Raw genomic sequence first — 20,308 nt, 5'->3', positions numbered from 1 at the left:
AAATGTCCTTCTTTTGTGTCACACATTCATTTAACAGAGACAAACTGAGAATGCAGCAGCAGTAATATTCAGCTCCTCATGCAGGGTATATTTGAGGCTTTGTCCCCCCTGCCACAATAACTATGTCACTGTCCATGGTGCCACCAGCTAATATGCAATCATATTATCCTGTCAAAAGCTATCAGATGCTCCTTTTGAATGACACTCTGATTTGCAAAGTCAAAACAGCCCATCTGGTATCCCAGTGGCACTAGCAGTGACAGGAAATGTGACTCATTTATTGAGGAATGTTTCTATCAATCATGACACTGCACCATGCCTCCAGTTTTGATTTCCAAGACAGAGGGCGACACGATCATTTCATTTGTGGGTTTGCAACAGTTCACTCAGCTCTATAGTTTTAAGAAAACATTTATTCACATTGATATCAGTACATTTTTGAGTGCATTTTTTTTTACATATTGTATATGTGCATGTAGATAAACCTCTATGTGTGTGTGTGTTTGTCCATGTGTGCCTTCTCACAAGCATGCTGATTGTGTTAGAGTTCCTACGTTTGTGTATGCGGTTTATGTACTGGGGACATAAAAGAAACATCAGTTCTGCATTTTCACTTGAATACTTGTTATTTTTTGTACAATTTCCCTTTCATGTAAGAGAGACAGAACCCAAACAAACAGGGAACAAAGAAAGACAAGAAGAACCCAAATGCGACATCAGGTCTTAGCAGTGGACAGATACATTTGACAGGTAATCTTGAGCTTATGAACACAGAGCATTCTCACACTAACAGTTAGTACCTCACATTCTACTAATCTAGTCTACGACACTATCTCACATCGCTGAGGAGTTTTCTCCTCCTGCTGCTCCTTTTTTTTCCTCCATAATTTATCCCCACTTCCTGTTAACTCCTGTGCTTTTGTCCATGTCCTCCTATACATGTCGCCGTCCTCCTCTCTGCCTCTCTCTCTCTTCTCTCCTGTTCCTCTTTATTCCTGGATGTTGAGGATCTGTGCAGACAGTCCGTGGTGCCAGTTCTTCAGCTTGGCAAAGCGAGGCCCTTTCACCTCGGACTCAAACTTCTCCCTGATGGTGAGGAAGGAAGGACAAGACTCTTACATCAGGTAATCAATTAATTACTCTTTTAAAAGAATCACTCAGCATTTTGGAGTAGCTATACTTATTTGCTCTCTTGCCAAGAGTTCCATGAGAAGATTGATAGCACTCTCATGTCTGTACAGTACACATAAAGCTGGTAGATTTTTATCTTAGCGTAAGGCCTGGAAATGGGGCGGGCAGCTAGCCTGGCTTTGTCTTGACATAAAATGATTCTATCAGCAAACAAGACACAACAGTTAATTAGCAAGCTCGAGTAGCCCCAGTTTGTCTCATGTATTTGCATTTGAGTCACAATGGTAAGCATTCATTTCCCTGAAAAATAATTACCTGTCAATGTTTGAAAAACCAACGGGAGATGAAAAACACTTAGCGTTGCTCTGAAGGTATTTGGCAAAATACCACAGTGGTTCAAATGTAATGCTAATATTTGAGAGATATTATCTTTGTCACTTGAATATGAACATGTTGTTTTGGGGCATTTGCTGGATAGACTGATGCTGTCTCACACAACCACTAGATGTCACTTAATAAAGCGTTAACTATGGGTCGTGACAAGCTGCTTGCACAAACGACCTATGGGAGCACAGTCTCGTAGCTTAATTACAGTACAGACATGAGAGTGACTTCGATTTTCTCATCTAATGAAGAGCAAATGAGCAGATTGCAAAATGTTGGACATGAGCAAGTGTTATTATTATGTATCCAGGAAAAAAAGTTGCATGCAAAACTGAAGTGCTGCAGTCTGCAAAAGTGAGGCGTCTGTAACAACTCCTCCTTACCTCGACTTCTGCAGGGCTTCCTCATCTGGGTCTTGCACTGTATGGAGAGAGACACTTGTTAAGGACTCACTAATGAGACGATAACTGAGTTTGGACAAGAAGTGAGGATTAGCAGAGATGAGTATCAAGAAGGTCAAGAGAGAAAGTATGGACAGCCACAGGATGGAATAAAGAAGAAAAAGAAAGTAGTCAATGTACTGACTGTATTCAGTGCCAGTGATGTGGGCCAGCATTCTGAAGCTCTTGGACTGCAGGTTGGCAGCGCGACGAGCCCACTCAGACATGTCCTGGTTTACCTCTCCTGGCCTGATCACTGCCTGGTACACCGGAGATGCACAGTCTACCACAGGGTCCTTGACAGGCAGAACACTGCAGGGTGGAGAGTACTGTTAGAGTTCTATTACGTCTATCTTTTCTGAGTATATTTGGGTATGTTCATTCTGTGTCTCAAACTGGGAGAATTAAAAAGTTAATAACATACAGGAAGGGTTAAGCATTTTCTAAGATACCAAATATGTTTACCCCTAACCCTAACCCTTACCCTGTAGGTCAAGTTGTCCTAAGCCTCAAACTTGACAAAACTGCATTTCCTTCCTCCAGGGCATAAAAAAGAATGGATGGTACCTGCCTGTTAACTTATGGTAGAAGGATATTATATATATTGGCACTAATATTTCAGCAGTAGTTTCAAGTTTCAAGTCTGATGTACCTCTGACCACACATCACTTCATCATTACTGATGACTGGTGTGGTCAGAAATGCAACAACTTTCAGGTGATGTTAAGTTGCTCCCAAGTATTTTAACTTCACATTTCATGGTGTGTTTATGCATTTTTCGAATTATTCTAATTACAAAGGTTTTTGTTTGTAGCAATAATATCGGTGAACGTGAGAGTGTTGCAGTCTGTGTGTTGCTTTCCGGTCATGGTGTCTTTTCCTTAAAGTACCACTAGGGAGCGTCAATGTATTGTTACATGAGAGCTGTAGAGGTTGTTGAGATGAAACAGTACAGTCTGTTTGTTCATCGTTTACATTCACTGTACACGTGTTGTCCCATGGTTTATCCCGGGAGGTGTCAGTAGTGTACAGGACATGGTAAATACTGGAGTGAGTTTACACAGCAATATAACTGAATAGTGTTTTTTCAGCATTCTTTAATGAGTGTTAGAAAAGTCAGTCAATACTGATCGGGTAGTAGTTGTTTGAAAACCTGTGATTCGATACTCAGAACATTCCCATGCCATGAAATCCCATCAGGTTCCTCAGGCTTTGATGCTGTTGGCTGCTTTTTCTTCAGCTGAGGACTCCAAAAAGGACCCAAACATGACTTGCACTCTCACACTCTGACCAAAGTACTTCTAAGTACTTCTACACATATAACCAGTCCATGATGCCCTTGTGGTTAGTGAGTTTATTCATCAAACACCTTGGTTTGACACGTAACACGTCAGGAACAGATGTAAAAACATGAACACATTAAAATAGATAAATAGATGCCGAGGAACATTTTCAGTTTGATATTAGTGTATGTGACATATGGAGCAATGCACAAGCTGTTATGAAATCATGAGACGAAGGAGACACATGTATGAGGCGAGGCAGGATGGAAAAGGAGCGCTGCTGTACTTACGCCAGGGGGGAGCCCGCCTCCTCACTGGGGTCACAACCGGGAAGGGAAGATGGGAAGGGATGGGTGCAGGACAGCACAGGTGTGGTTGGTTGGTTGTGGATGGAATGAGCAGAGGAAAGTGGGTGAAAGGCAGGGAGGAGTACGTGGCACGAACACGGACAACAAGGAAAAGCCCGGCCATACGTACAGTAGAGTAGACATCCGAGTTGTAGCAGCTCAAGGTATTCTATACGTTTAAAAGCTGCTTTTTGTTTGGGCTTCTCAGGCAAAGTATCTTAAAGGGTTGGTTCAACCAAATTAGAAAAAAAATTCTTCCTTTTTTTTTTTTTTTTTTTTTTTGCAGAGCTTGTGAGATACCCATCTGCAAGATTTGAGCTGCTGGTCCAGGAAGGATCCTGGATTCCCTGAGTCTCCTGGATAATTTAATGAAACTAAAGATTTAGGTTATGACCATCAGTTTTAATTAATATTCACTTTATTTAAATACTCATAATAATCAGTAATACATTATTAATAATAATACATTAATAATCAGTTTGGGGCAGTGAATGGCTCCAAAAAAAACTACAATACCAATGAGCTCAGCTAATTTTGTTAATAACTTTTGTTTGTTGTTTGTTTTGTTTTAGATTTTTGTAGCTAGACTTTTCTTTAAGGATCACATACTTGGAACTGCTGCATTTAACACCTACTATACAAAAACTAAACAGGACTTTTACTTTCAAAATATTGGACACCCAAAAAAACTGGAATGAGAGAGAGAGAGAGAGAGATAGAAAGAGAGAGGCCAGGATACTGTTTCTGGAACGATGTGTCATTGCAAATTTTTTTTATACATAGATTTTCAGTGCTGTAAGTATCTACGAGACATTTCTTTTACCAACATTATATTGAGGGTGGAGGCACAAATCTTAGACAAAGATAAAACCTAGACAAAGAGGTCCAAAACTCTCTGCTTGACTACATGCTGTAGCAGCCCATGTGTGAAAGAATGGATTATTTTGTTGTTGTAATTTGGGTGAACCAACGCTTTAATTTTTCGGCACACTAGCCGCTTTGATCAGTGTGATGTGTTGTCAGGTGCTTGAGTGGAGAGAGCGCCTAAGATACTGGAGAGGAGGTTAGTTTGGTTGTGTGACCTCACCTGTCGTGTCCCTTGGCCTGCGACTGGCCTGCGATGGCGTCCATTATGGCATCCTGTGAGTACATGCTGATTGGTGTGTTGTACTGGGCGTGAACGATGGTGGCCTTTCCACCCGGACCCCTCACCTCAATGGGCTTGTGGGTGGACAGGGCTGAGTCTTTCAGAGCAATGGGGTTGAAGCTGGGAGTGTACTCCACACTGTCAGTGTCAGAGGGAGGGGGGAGGGGTCAGAGGTCAGTGGGTCGAAGAGGAGGTTTCAGGTGCAGGGGTGAAGATGAGAGGGTTAACAGCCAGGGGGAGGAGAAGGGAATTTGAGAGGAGAGAAATGACAGAGAAAGCACCAAAGTGAAGGGAGGAAACTGGGTCAGCGTGAAGTAATGCAACTGACAGACAGGGGGGGCATTTGTGCCGCTCAATATTAACTTTTTGTACTCTCTGTATTCACCTACTCACAGCAAATGCACATCACACTATACTTCAACTATGTCCCAGTTCCATACTACAAACACATTTTAGGCATTTTTTGAGGTTGAAGGGTGTGCCTACTAGAAAACTCTTAAAATTCAGTGTATTTAAAGTTACTTTTTTCCCTCAAGGATGCAGATTATTTTCCGAGACAACAATGAGAATAATAGAAAAACTGAAAACAAAACAATCTAGACTTAAAAAAAAAAAGATGGCAGATGGCAGTAATGCTGACGAAGGCACCCTCTAGTGGATGGAGGGATAGGAGCGGTGAATGGGCACAATATGTATTTTGTTGTATGCTAACTTTTAAAATAAAAAAAATATACTAACATATAATGTATTAGTACATAATGCATCCTGTTTAGCATCACTGTGTAGTGTGGAGCTGGGACAGAGGCTTAATCCAACCTGATTCACAGCTTAACAACTACTTAACACTTACTAAAGGAAAACAGCGATAAAGCTGACACACCAGTCCAAAGAAAACCAAACATGCTAATTTATCACAACAACCACCAGGCCAGACTGACAGGACCACTGGACAGATCATTATCTGCATTTTTTTTTCAAATGATGCATAATGACATTCACACGGCGCAGAGGACGTTTTACTGATACACACTACTGCTCATGCATTTATTCACAGTATGAACTGTAAATAGATTCATATTCACACAATGAATATGAAAGCTAAAGAGGACAAGCAGAGGTGAAAAACATATCATCAAGTATTGGTATTAAATATATTCAAGTATTCAAAATAAAAGCATTCATTTTGCTTCCTTTAAACTGTATTAATATGTATGTTACTCTACATATGTTAAAATCAACCTACTCCATATACTGTAATTGTAGGTAGTTTAATTTTCAGTTTATAAACTATGATTTCGTAAAATATGTTTTGTAAAATCTTTATCGATTTAGACGAATGAGTGAAATGTTGTGAAGGAAAAGTAGGAAGTCTCACACAGTTTACTCAAGTGAAGTAGCACCTTTAAACCGTACTGAGGTACAGTACTTGAGTAGATGTACTTTTACTTTTCACTTCAGGGGACCAGGTGCTGTTAATAACATGTTGCCGTTACCCGAAGAAACAAATGACCAGCACACGCAATATGCTGTTACAGTTACATGGAAGCTTCACACACATGAATCCATGTTGGACACAACTTCACTTCACACCAGAATCACTAGCGACAGATCTCTAAAAACGTATACTCTCTCTACCGAGGCATACTTCATGCACATTGAATACTGGCAAATGTGACGGTACTGACTTTGCAGCTGTGTTTGCGATAACCTGAAACACACCAGAGAGGGACGGACGGACAGACAGAGGCAGACAGAGAGGGAGAGAATGTAATGAATCACCAGTGGTATTTTGGTGATAACAATGGCACCGTGTGTCTGTGGGAAACTATCCAAATATCAGTGCTATCCTGTAATCCCATGTAAAGGTAAGAATAGCAATGGCTATATTTCCCAGCTTCCCCTGCATCATCAGGAGTGACTGACAAGGGCAGAAGTGTCTCAATCACATGACACAGGGCAGGAGGGGGGTGGTCTGCAGAGACACATTTAGCACAGAACAGACACAAATATACACAAACACAACACGAACCACCTGATCCACTTATGTCAGAACTGCAGCCACGAATCCGGGCAGAAGTAGAGAAGCTGCCATTACTGCAGCACTGCAGGATTTCACCTTTTAATCTACGAAATCTGACTATCATGTGTTCCTGATTAGTAAATCGTGAACTTCTTCTAAGTCATTCCTGCACTTACACATCCAGACAGTGGAGATCGAAAAGAGAACGTATCTTAATGTTTGTTTTAAACTATCACTTTAGGAGTCAATAACTCAGTGAAATGTGTTGATCGTCACGCAGCCACTGCAGTAATGGCGGCGGTGCTTGAGAGTGCAACACATAAATCAGCCGACCAATGCGTCAATAGGGAACCAAAGTGAAACTGGAACTTCCAGAGGTGAGAAAACCTCATTCAAAATCCCATTGAGATTTTATAATTAAAATTTACAGCCTTGGCATCTTTCTCAGCAGTATATGTCGTGTGGCTTGTTTCAACCAGTATGTTTAGAAAAGGGCTGTAGTTCTTCGAAAAATGATATAATAGTTTTAGTTTTAGTTTATTCAGTATTTGTTTTTTATTGGAAACAGCAGAAATTACAATTAGTAATTTTGAAAAAAAAAATTTAGAAATAAGAGTTTTATTTATATCGACCTAGTGCTGTATTCGATGCTGATTTGTCTCAAAATATGGAAAGTAAAGTCCAGGAACAGGCTTTTTTCAGGAGGAAAACCTGGATCTAGTGTCATGACTTTGGCTCTCCATACAGTACACAGATGTGTTCAGGGTACAGTAGGTGAGGTGGAACGTGCTCGGCAGCACCTCACATGTGAGACATCTCCCTACAGACAGGGGGGGTCTTATCTCAGGTTTGGAAAAGAGGCATTCAGGGGATTCAGGATGATGGTGTGTAATCGGAGCGGAACATTCCATGACCATGTACAACAGCTGCTCTCTCCTGTGTGTGTGTGTGTGTGTGTGTGTGTGTGTGTGAGTGTGTGTGCCAAAGGAATCAGAGTCTCCATGTACCGGGTGAGGTGGGGCCGTTGGCATGGTACTTGCCGTCATCGTCCTGCGGTCGTTTCTGGAGCACGTTTCCTGACACCTGACTTACCCTTGGCCCTTACTGTAAAGCAGCTCAGCTCCAGAGGGGGAACACATTAGTGGAGACTGATACCTGGATGTTATATGTCAGAGGCCAGGCAGATTACGCCTTTAATTAACCTCCACAAGTATTCCATGACTTCACCCAAACTCATGCCATCCCACTGAGGAGATTTCCCTCACCAGAGGCCACAACCTAAAAGTCTTATATGTAACATTCAGAAAGTCCTTGTTATTAATGATACCGGTGGCCGTTAACTGAACTGCAGTCAGCATCCTGATGCTTGCGCATGTGCTCGCGCTCCGTAGATAGGCATCAGCCAGAATCCAAAACAGTAACATGACATACATGAGAGTGAACGTTACTGACCGGCATCATGTTGATAGATGAGGTAACTAAAGTTGGACTATTATAGTTTGACTATAAACTATATTTTAGACTATATATGAGTCTCCGGCACTAGCATAGCGCTAAAACAAAGTGTTAAGATAGGTCTGGCTTTGCAAGACTATAGTTTGACCCCATGTTGACTATAGTTTTGGTCACATTTCTGTTTGGCCAGGTGGGATTCACTACTTAAAATTTTTTTTTTTTTTTTGTACCTTCGTGTTGACAGTCGCTGACTCCATTTCTATGCTAACGTTAGCTAGTGTTGCACACTGCTGGCGCTGTAGGGGAATGGAAGAGAGGCGAGCATCAAAGCTAGATCCTACATTATGATGAATATGGGCACTGTACTGTATTTTGAGTCAGTCTTCCCACAGCTCCAAATGTGTATTAATCCACAGCTGAAAATAGTCCACAACAAATGCTCTACTTACTCCTGTCTGAGTAACATCTACTAAAATAACAGTGCCCAGCTGTTTTAGGAAGTAACTGAGCCCTATTTAAAAATAAAACAAAATATGTGTGGTGTATTTTTAAACATCCAGATGAGGAAGTTAGAAAATAAAGGCAAAAATGGCCAAAAATATCACTGGCTCCAGCTTTTCATTCGCAAATATTCTCTGCTATTCTTAGTTTTATGACAGAAAACTGAATCTAAATGAGTTTTGTGAGTTTTGAAAACGTCACTTGACATTTGACTTCTAATAACCTCAGAGTATTCATGCTTTTGCCTCACGTTAACTCAGCCGTAGTTACAAATTTTCACCTTCCTGTAACCTCAACAGCAAATTCAACCCACAAAAAAAAGGCTTTACAAGCAAGTCTCTGCTTCCCCAGGCAAGACAGGAATAAGTACTCTTCTCTGGGCTTTGTGTTCCCATCAGCAACTGAGGACGGGGGGAGACATGTTTGCTCGAAGATAAAAAGCCACAAAAAGGGAAATCAGGGAGCTGAAACAGCAAAAAAGAGTTCTTTAAAAAGATTTCCTTTTTGCAACATCATCTTCCCAGTTTCATTTTTATTTCACAATACATGGGTCTGTACCATTCACAAGAACTGATGAAACCAAGAGGCTCATTTATATCGTCTTCCAACCATGACGACTTGAATTTCAGTCGAATTTGACAGCATCAGAAAACATTTGAATGGGGCGCTGAGGCCACTCGACCTTTAGTTCAGTCTCTCAGATCTGCCTGTAATAAAGATCATCAAATGACCCTGTAGTCTGATCTCTTGCTATTCTGTTACCTGGATGCAGTCCAGGTATGTTTGTGTGTACGCTCCCAAAATAGTGCCACGTGTGAGAGGAATGAATGTTGGGATTGCGATGGAAAGTTCTGAGTATATTTTCTCATCATGGTCCTGTTAATGTGAGGTTAAACAAAGGCGTGACTCCACTCCTCTAGAGTGAATGTTAAATTTTCTTACATTAGTTTGTGGGTGTGTTGGTTTTAGGGGTGATCCCTGAAGGAGTTAAATCACCTCCTCTCAGTGTTACATAACCGGAGGTTAAATGTCCTTTTGGTAACCTACCCCAGCGATGAAACTCCCCCGGCAGCTGCCGACCCTTCTCCTAACTTGCCCTGCATCAGCATCATTTCTTTGAGAGTTTCAGGAGAGTAGAGGCCGATCGGGGAATTGTACTGCCCCCGTTGACCTGGTGGAGATATGGCAGCTGCTGCAGAAGAGGCAGGAACCTTGACCGGGGTCGAGAGGAGCTCTGGATCTTTTTTAAGCACTTGGAAGTCATTCCTTTCGGAGGGCTTTTTATCCTGGAAAATTTCATAGGACACTGACATTTTCATTTTAACTTCTCCGAAAGGCCTGATCTCCCCTTTCATCTTTTCTAACTTCCTAAAAGACAGGAGGAGGTCCAGATATTGTAGATAGAAAGCTATATAGTTAAATGAGACTTAAGGGAACAGCTTGTGTTTTCCTAATTTTCCTGTCATGTGATTTGTGTTTGTGGTTTGCTGACCTCTGACCTCTGCACAGGACTCCCTGCAGTTGCACTGAGAATATTTTACACTAGAGGGCAGCAGGACACTGCCTGGTGGCACCATTAAAGAGTTGTAAAGATGATGTTCTCACAAACACAGGACAAGAATACAGAACAGGAATGACAGACGCATGTAGAAATATGCACAAGTATGCAGACATACATATTATGGTTGTATGGATAAGTGGTATTTTGTGTGTGTTGATGTTTTCTATGTGTTTACTTGAGGACACTGTGGGTGTTTATACCTTCTGGTGGGGGATGACTGGCATGGGTGAGTCCATTCTTGGAGTTGCTGTGGGAACTGGTGCAGGGCGTCTTGATCTGTAGATTAGACAACAAAGTATTATGGCCTTTGAAATGAATTGTTCCTAGGTGCTTTTTTTTGTATTCACAGCAGAGTGATGTGTGACACTAGAGGACTGTTTTCACATTCATCTGTTGAGGGGGGGAAAGTTTTTTCTGTTCTCACATTAAATCTGAGTTTAGCTTGTGTATGCAAATAAGATTTTGTGACATCACAAGTAGTTTAGGAGCCAATTGTTGACCAGTATGAAACTGGTAACTTTACTGAGAATGTGTCCAGCAGTAAAACTTTAAAAATGAAATATATTTGCATATTTTTACAGTATATTCTGGATTTTCCAGAGGGTTAAAAGTTGCTTAAACTTTTTTTGTATTTGTATGTGTCTTAAAACATGTGTGAAGCAGCATTTGTGGCTATTTTGAAGACACTGATTTATCACACATCCTTTTCTGTCTGAGGTTAACATTATCCAGCACCAGGACCTTGAAAGTTCCCTCTGCATCATCTACTGAAGTTTGTGTGGACGGGTGTTTTCGGTGTAAGTGTGCTGCTTGTTTACTTCTGCATGGTGAGCACCAGTTTGGTGGTGGCAGACTTGATCTTGTTCTGGGCCTCCAGGTGCGTCATCCCATCAGTGCTAACCCCATCAATGGCTGAGATGATGTCGCCCTGGGTCAGGCTGCCGCCCGCCGCCTTGCTGCCCGGAGTTATCTATGGAGGGGGGTCAACAGGGCAGGTCACACAAGGACCACTGACACAGATTCCTCAGGAAACACGCAAGCTAAACCGCACTTACACAAACACAAAAATATGTTACAGAGTGAGTAAATATTTGTGGATGCTGGATTAGTTCCCCAAAGTGGATGTGAATGAAAAACCTAAGAGTGTTCGATGCATATCAGAAAAATTTAAATGAAATTTGTTAATTTGACTGTTCATTTTTGCCTGAAACTCCAGGTCAAAACAGCTTTACAGCTCAGCTGACGTGTGATTTCATCTTTGAGTCACTCCGCGTAGCACTTATGCTGTGAATGTAGCAGCTCAGTGAAAGAAGCTTAAAGGTAAAGAAGAAAAAAAGTTGATGAAGCAAAATAAACTAATCCATCCGATCTGCATGTGAAGTGCCTGGATAAAAGTTTCAGTGTTTGGGTGATGGGCAGAGTGGAACCACATTTTATCTCACAGTCTAATCAGTCTCCACCGCAGCAAATACGGCTCTTTATCAGTGAGATGGATGGGCAGAAAAGCAGCGAGAGTTCTTTTAAAACAGCCATAGCATGTGCAGGACAGAATTATCTTATTTCTAATGTGGATTGAGAAGGTGAAAATGGTGTACAGGCTAAAACAGGATGAGGACGGGGATATAAAGTAAAAGGATTGAGAAACTAAACTAAAAACTTTTTCTTTTTTTTTTACACTTCTTTTCAATAGCCATCCATGTTTTATTGACCTTCAGCTGACTAGTTACTCTGCTGGCTGTGCTGCAAAGCCAGACTTCAGTGGTTAAACTACACACAGAGGAGGTTTGAACTGAGCTCTGAGGCCTGGGGCATACAGTACTGGGTCTAGGCTTACAGTCAACTCGTTAGAGTTAAAAATAAGCAGCGCTGTTGATGCCTGCGGCTTGACTGTGATTGACCCAGCTGAGCCCCCACTGCCGTCCCCCAAACACACACACACACCACACCCCTCCCACACACCTGCTGCTGACATTCATTCACGACTTCCTTGATCTTATCCCTTTTTTCTGTTTACATTAATAATAGTGTTCCTCTCTACAAACCACATTTCTCTTTTATTTGTCTCCATTTCTCTCAGTTGGGCTTTTCTCACACTGTCACTCGTCTTTGTTCCCCCTGTCAAACTCTCTCCTTCTTGGTGTTTGCTATTTGCACGTGTTTCTTTCTTTAGTATTTTAATTCCAGTCATTATGTGTGTGTGTGTGTGTGTGTGTGTGTGCGCGCGTGTGCGTGTGTGTAGAAAGCAAAGTTACAGCAGCAAGGTGATAACGTGATTTCAGCACGGTGGCCTCTGTGTAATCAAACACACATGTAGACACATGACACCACCCGAGCACTCTGCCATGCATGTTTTCATATGAATCAAATACTTCAGATGTGCTGGATGACAAACAGAAGATGGAGAAGAAAGACAGAGAGACAGAGCAGCGCTACCTTGGACAGTGTTGGAGTTTGAGCAAGGACATTTTTCTTGTGTTTCTTGCACGTTTTATAGTGTGTCGAAATGCATTAGATCAGTCCATAAAAAGACACAGTCAGTCTGGATATTTTCTCACTTTTCCCACGTGCACAAGCTCATGACAGCAGCCAATCAGAGACCGGAGAGCTGTTTTCATTCACTTAGAAATATCTCAGCCTCATGAGAGTATGTAAATAGACTGAAGTGACATGGATGACACATATTGAGAGTTAGGATTAGGGGTGCTACTGTATTTTAGCAGCTTTTCATCACTGCAACTACGACACTCTTTCTCTCACACTCTCGATTATACTCATGTAAAATCACTGGACAGGAGCAAACCAGTTTGATTTTGTCACATATTTCATGGCCGGCGTTTAAATGTGACTAACAAGATGTAAGGAATTCACCGTCTTCATTCCTCTTTCCTTTCTTAGTTCTTGGCAAAAGTAGGCTGACATCCAAACCGCGGTTGAGTTACGTCAAACTGTAACAGCACCCGGAGTTGTCACGTCAAGCTGAAGTGTTTTATGTTAACCTGCCAGAGTCCTTCATGACCGTAGGATGAATACAAATCCAGTGACACAATGTCATACCAGACTCGCATCAAACTTCCCCTATAGTTGCCTAAGACTGGGACCAGAAGACAATAAACTAACAGCTGTGGATCAACACAATATAAGAGTATATTATATTGATCCACAGCTCCACACAGCTATATAGCACATATATAGCACAGCTAACAATATAATAAAGCTGAGCATCAGGCAGGACTGAGGAGTGAGGAGCTGGAGGTGGAGAGTTAATATCCACCCTGTTCTAACTCAGGTAAACACCATCTCCTCTGTACCTCATTCCTTTCCTTTCTATCAACCCTCCATCTGTCCATCCATCCATCCACCCGTTCCTCCACGGTGACGGTGTCCACTCAGGAGCCGCTCCGAAAGCTGAAACTGACCATAAGCGAGGAATAAAGCTTACTGAAGGTAACACAAGCTGCCATTAGCTTCCTCGCTCACCTCTCTCCATCCATCCACATCTCCTCCCATGCTATTTAAAGGAAATGCTGTAAATACACCAGCAACGCTGCCAGAGGGAGAGACAGAGAGAGAGAGAGAGAGAGAGAGAGAGAGAGACCCTGTCTATCTGCTGCAGAAGTTAAAACTAATCTGCTGTTGTTATTTGTAGACTGAACTTTATTTGCCCCGAGTTTTCTTGCACTCTTATTATATTCAAGAATATCTTCTTTATCTAAACTGAGGGTGGAGGATGTTTTATGGCACACATAAGAAAATAGAGTACTTATATTTTTGTCTGCTGTCATTTGCAAGAGTAGAAACAAGTCTTTAACTTTAGTTTTTAAGAGACTTGACAGTTAAAATAAATCAATCAGTCTCAAAAACCTCAATAATCACTCTTTGACTCTGCTGTGCTAAAAAAGAATTCCACTTTAGTGACTTTAGTTGATTACGATATTTCAAGGTTAAATTTAGAGGGGAAGAGGGGAGAGATTTGAGCTTGTATGTAAAGTAATCAAAGTATCAGTTTTACTCTTTTTTTGTTCCAAGTGTAATTTTAATGAAAACTAACAGCAGTAAAAGTTAACTAATGCAGCAGCAGCTCCTCCACTCCAGTGAAAGTATTCCTGTCCTTCCACCGCTGGTCTATTCTGGAAATCTCTCTGGAGATTACATCTGAGCCTCCCTGCCATCATCATGTACAGCAACATTACATAACTGGCCACTGTACAGCCACTGCTCACACGCACATACAAATCACACTTGCGCACACACATATCACACGCATATGCACATGCATAGGCATGAGCTTGATGAAGCCGAGAACTTGCAAACACATTAAAGTCAAACCAGGTGAAAAGGTGATTTCCAATTGAAACTGAGCCAAATTTGCTTGGACAATTGACAGTTTTCACTCATCTAGGTCAAATTTAATTGTTTGAGGGACTGTATCTTACTGTGTAGGAGGTCCATTTATAAACCTGCTTCACTTTCAGTCATTTAAAAGTTGAAGCAGTAGTTAGATATAACCTAGATGTCTAAAAAAAAAACATAAACTTTTCAACATAATGTGGTTTTTTCTGAGACACCTACACATTTTTTCACCTGCAAATCATCAACATGACGCTTCAAGCAGGAAATGTGATGAAGGTGAAGCTTTTTGAAGTTAGAGGGACGAGTTAGGCGTGATGAGGTCTGTGTTTACATTACTGTGCATGTGTATGTTGGTTTTTATTATCTTTGAGTAGATCAGTTTGACAAAGTCAGACAGTCAGTGTACCATGGTGAGTGCTGAAGTTTCAATTTAAAATCATGGGTGCACTATTATGTCATATTTCATCCTAACGTGACAATACCGGTGCACAGCAGATTATCACTTTGCCCTTGTTTGTGAGTTATTTTGTCAGTGTCACACCACTTGTTGCTTTTTCTTTTTCTTGTAAGTTGCTTTGTCACAACACATCTGAGCCTGTGAGGGTGACTCTGTCCTTACCCTGGAGATGGTGAGTGGCATGTTGAAGTCCTTTCCTCCCTGTAGTCTGAAGCCCCATGGAGCAGGGCCATTCAGAGTCACTGTGTACGTACTCATCTTCGGTTAAATGTCAACACTCCTCCTGCTAGCAACTCCTGCTGGCTGTGTGGTTTTCTCCTCCTGCTCGGCGTGCCCTTGTTCTCCGTTCCTCCCCTGCTATCCTTTTTGTCCCAGCCGGCGCCTCCTCCGTCCGTCAGCCCTGGCTTCACTACCGTCTATCCCCGTCTGCTCCCAGCACTCAGGACAAACACCCTGGGGTGGTGGTGGTGGTGGTGGTGGTGGGTGGGTGGGTCAGGTGCTGTGGAACCTCTGTGACACACACACACACAAATACAGACACACACATACACACACACAGGCATGCATTTGTGCACACAAATACACACGTGTGCAGAAAGACACACACACACACACACACAGAGAAAGCACAGAGTCAAGCTGAGACATGGCTGAATAACGTCCTCAAACTTTTACTGGAATCAAAAGCTCTCCCAACAAACCTCCAATCACAAAGTGGAAACTCGCAAAAATCAACAATAAACTCAGTATTAAGATGGAGAAGAGTGTCTTGCCTGAAGGGTTGCTGAGGGTGAGGGACAGACAGCCTAAGAATAGCCGAGGCGAGCAGAGACACAGGGGCCCTGGCCCTTATAAGGCCTGTAACACGAAGCCCCAGAATGCTTCACTGCAGACTCACATCGCCAATATAGACCCCTCTTACTGCCACACATTCTCTCTCTCTCTCTCTCTCTCTCTCTCTCTCTCTCTCTCTCTGCACCAGCAGCTCATGCTGCTAACACCCTATTATCCATAATCAGTCTCAGTGCACTGATGTCATTCACTTTTCAGTCTCGCAATCCTCCGCTCTGCTCGAGAAAGGAAACAACAAATTACCCAGCGCTGATTCCCTAGAAACACCCCCACCAAGCTGATGGAGCAGCCAGTCTTTGTGTTTGTGTTGGTGTGTATTTGTGTGTGTGTGTGACTAAGAGCAATTCAATTAGCAGCCAACCACAGCTGTTAAGGTTAAATGAACACAAACAGCAGATTCAGACATTGTTCAATAGCTGGTGACAGAATGAGACTTGTTGCATTTTGTGAAATAATATTTTTATGTTTCAGTTATGACTCACATGCACCTTAAAATTAAGACATTTGTACACTGGTGTGATATTAAAAACCTGATTATTTTGTGACACAGGCTCATGTACTTTACATTGTTTCCTTTAGATGTGAATGTATTCACATGTTTTTAGCTGTATAATTAGGAGAACCAAGTTTCTCCACGGGAACAGTGAATTAATCAGAACCACGCAACCACAGAAAAACACACATGACAAACACACACTCACGTGAGCATACACACTCTGTGCAAATTACTTTTCTGGCATTGGTGTGACATAGAACAAGCATGACTACACACCAGAAATGTCACTGATGCCCCTTTGTCTCGTCATCCCTTCACACTTATGCACAAATGTACACACACACACACACACACAGACACACACACACAGACACACACACACACACACACACACACACACACAGAGACACACACACACACACACACACACACACACACAGAGACACACACACACACACACACACACACACACACAGACACACACACACACACACACACACACACACACAAACACACACATTCACACATACATTGAAGGGTGGCAACCAAAGAGCAAGCAGGCCTGCTAATGTGGTATAACCTCACACAGGAGATTGAACAGATACTTTATTTATTATGTTTGTGTTCCATTACAGTATAATGTCCATGACATAATGAGCCCAAGGATGTAAGTTTGCATATGGACAGTACCTATTGTCCCTACCGATATTTGAGTGAACTCATTCGCATTATGATTGAAGTGAAATCATATTAGATAATTCCAAGGTTCCCTCTAAGAGGCTACATCTCCAAGACAACCAATTTAGGCATATTATACTATACCGTGATGTTTTTATGTCTTAAGATACTATGTCGTTGTTATGATGATTTCATTCCTTACTATACTATGACATTTTTAAGCATTATTATATTATGTAGTTGTGCATGCCTTAGTATGCTATGACTTTTTTATGCCATACTATACTGTAACAATTTTATGACCTTTTTTACGCCTTAGTGTACTGTGTCGTTTTATTACATTTTTTAATGCCTCACTATACTATGTCGTTTTTTACGCCTTACTATATTATGGTGTTTTTATGATGGTTTTCATGCCTTACTATGCTATGACTTTATTATGCCATACTATACTATGTCATTTTTGTGTCATTTTTATGACCTTTTTAATGCCTTAGATTACTATGACGTTTTCTGATGTTTTTTTACATCTTATTATACTGTGGTGTTTTTATGAAGTTTTTTTTACACCTTATTATACTGTGGTGTTTTTATGAAGTTTTTTTTACACCTTACTGTACTGTGGTGTTTTTATGAAGTTTTTTTTACACCTTACTGTACTATGATGTTTTTAAGTCATTTTTATGCCTTATTATACTATGCCGTTTTGATGACTTTTTATGCCTTCCTATACTATGATGTATTTATGACTTTTTATGCCTTACTCTACTATGCCGTATTTATGACGTTTATGCCTTATTATACTATGCCGTTTTGATGACTTTTTATGCCTTCCTATACTATGATGTATTTATGACTTTTTATGCCTTACTCTACTATGCCGTATTTATGACGTTTATGCCTTATTATACTATGCCGTTTTGATGACTTTTTATGCCTTCCTATACTATGATGTATTTATGACTTTTTATGCCTTACTCTACTATGCCGTATTTATGACGTTTATGCCTTATTATACTATGCCGTTTTGATGACTTTTTATGCCTTCCTATACTATGATGTATTTATGACTTTTTATGCCTTACTCTACTATGCCGTATTTATGACGTTTATGCCTTATTATACTATGCCGTTTTGATGACTTTTTATGCCTTCCTATACTATGATGTATTTATGACTTTTTATGCCTTACTCTACTATGCCGTATTTATGACGTTTATGCCTTATTATACTATGCCGTTTTGATGACTTTTTATGCCTTCCTATACTATGATGTATTTATGACTTTTTATGCCTTACTCTACTATGCCGTATTTATGACGTTTATGCCTTATTATACTATGCCGTTTTGATGACTTTTTATGCCTTCCTATACTATGATGTATTTATGACTTTTTATGCCTTACTCTACTATGCCGTATTTATGACGTTTATGCCTTATTATACTATGCCGTTTTGATGACTTTTTATGCCTTCCTATACTATGATGTATTTATGACTTTTTATGCCTTACTCTACTATGCCGTATTTATGACGTTTATGCCTTATTATACTATGCCGTTTTGATGACTTTTTATGCCTTCCTATACTATGATGTATTTATGACTTTTTATGCCTTACTCTACTATGCCGTATTTATGACGTTTATGCCTTATTATACTATGCCGTTTTGATGACTTTTTATGCCTTCCTATACTATGATGTATTTATGACTTTTTATGCCTTACTCTACTATGCCGTATTTATGACGTTTATGCCTTATTATACTATGCCGTTTTGATGACTTTTTATGCCTTCCTATACTATGATGTATTTATGACTTTTTATGCCTTACTCTACTATGCCGTATTTATGACGTTTATGCCTTATTATACTATGCCGTTTTGATGACTTTTTATGCCTTACTATACTATGATGTATTTATGACTTTTTATGCCTTACTCTACTATGCCGTATTTATGACGTTTTATGCCTTATTATACTATGCCGTTTTGATGACTTTTTTATGCCATACTATACTGTAACGATTTTATGACCTTTTTTACGCCTTAGTGTACTGTGTCGTTTTATTACATTTTTTAATGCCTCACTATACTATGTCGTTTTTGACGCCTTACTATATTATGGTGCTTTTATGACGGTTTTCATGCCTTACTATGCTATGACTTTATTATGCCATAGTATACTATGTCATTTTTGTGTCATTTTTATGACCTTTTTAATGCCTTAGATTACTATGACGTTTTCTGATGTTTTTTACATCTTATTATACTGTGGTGTTTTTATGAAGTTTTTTTACACCTTATTATACTGTGGTGTTTTTAATGTCATTTTTATGCCTTATTATACTATGTCATTTTTCTCACTTTACTATACTATGTCATTTTATGTCATTTTTATGACGTTTTGTATGCCTTAGAATACTGTAATGTTTTCTGATGTGTTTTACATCTTATTATACTTTGGTGTTTTTATGAGGTTTTTTTCCACCTTACTATATTATGTCATTTTTTATGCCTTACTATACTATGACGTTTCATGCCATACTATACTGTGACTTTTTTAAAAATTATTATACTATGAGGTTTTTATTGGGTTTTTTCACGCCTTATTATACTATGACGATTTTATGCCTTCTTATATTATGTCGTTTTTCTGACTTTTCATGCCTTACTATACTATGATGTTTTTATGACTTTTCATGCCTTACTATGCTATGACTTTTTATGCCATACTATACTATGCCGTTTTTATGACTTTTTATGCCTTACTATACTATGCAGTTTTTATGACTTTTTATGCCTTACTATACTATATTGTTTTTATGATTTTTCATGCCTTACTATACTATGATGTTTTTATTACTTTTCATGCTTTACTATACTATACCATTTTTACGACTTTTTATGCCATACTATACTATAACGTTTTATGCCTTACTATACTAAGAAAATCGGTCAAGGCAGACGGCTGCCCGCCCTGATGCCGGTTTTGTTTAAGGTTTCTTTCTGTCATGAGGAAGTTTTTTCTCCCCCATCACAAAGTGCTTCCTCATAGTGTCAACTGGTGGTTTTTTGTCTCTAATACAGCAAAGTCTCAACCTTACCCTGTAAAGTGCTGTGAGGTCATTTATATTGTGATTTGATAGTATGCAAATAAAATTGAATTAAAATTTAACTATATGTTTTTGTCGTTTTTATGCCGTA

General features: G+C 40.2%; 1 protein-coding gene across 3 annotated transcripts; it reads right to left on the bottom strand.

The window, feature by feature from the left end:
* Positions 1 to 861: 861 nt before the first annotated feature.
* On the bottom strand, positions 862 to 15,534 carry LOC111219936 (LIM domain-binding protein 3-like). 3 transcript variants are annotated; one of them, XM_022742795.1, is made up of 9 exons: positions 15,239 to 15,534; positions 11,088 to 11,239; positions 10,470 to 10,545; positions 6,418 to 6,440; positions 4,673 to 4,870; positions 3,529 to 3,552; positions 2,101 to 2,267; positions 1,899 to 1,935; positions 862 to 1,086 (listed from the first exon to the last, which is right to left on the bottom strand). In XM_022742795.1, exons 1-9 carry the CDS (start codon positions 15,332 to 15,334, stop codon positions 990 to 992), a joined length of 870 nt encoding a protein of 289 aa, XP_022598516.1. In that variant the 5' UTR covers positions 15,335 to 15,534; the 3' UTR covers positions 862 to 989. The 3 variants fall into 3 exon arrangements, with proteins under 3 accessions (XP_022598516.1, XP_022598518.1, XP_022598517.1); XM_022742797.1 differs by lacking the exon at positions 3,529 to 3,552; XM_022742796.1 differs by lacking the exons at positions 3,529 to 3,552; positions 4,673 to 4,870; positions 6,418 to 6,440 and adding an exon at positions 9,756 to 9,994 and having other exon boundaries at positions 15,239 to 15,533.
* Between the last annotated feature and the right edge of the window lie 4,774 nt (positions 15,535 to 20,308).

Source organism: Seriola dumerili, unplaced genomic scaffold, assembly GCF_002260705.1.
Source record: "Seriola dumerili isolate Sdu_G_001 unplaced genomic scaffold, Sdu_1.0 BDQW01000068.1, whole genome shotgun sequence".
In the NCBI taxonomy this organism is placed as follows: domain Eukaryota; kingdom Metazoa; phylum Chordata; class Actinopteri; order Carangiformes; family Carangidae; genus Seriola; species Seriola dumerili.
This window is presented reverse-complemented; position numbering and strand designations above follow the sequence as displayed.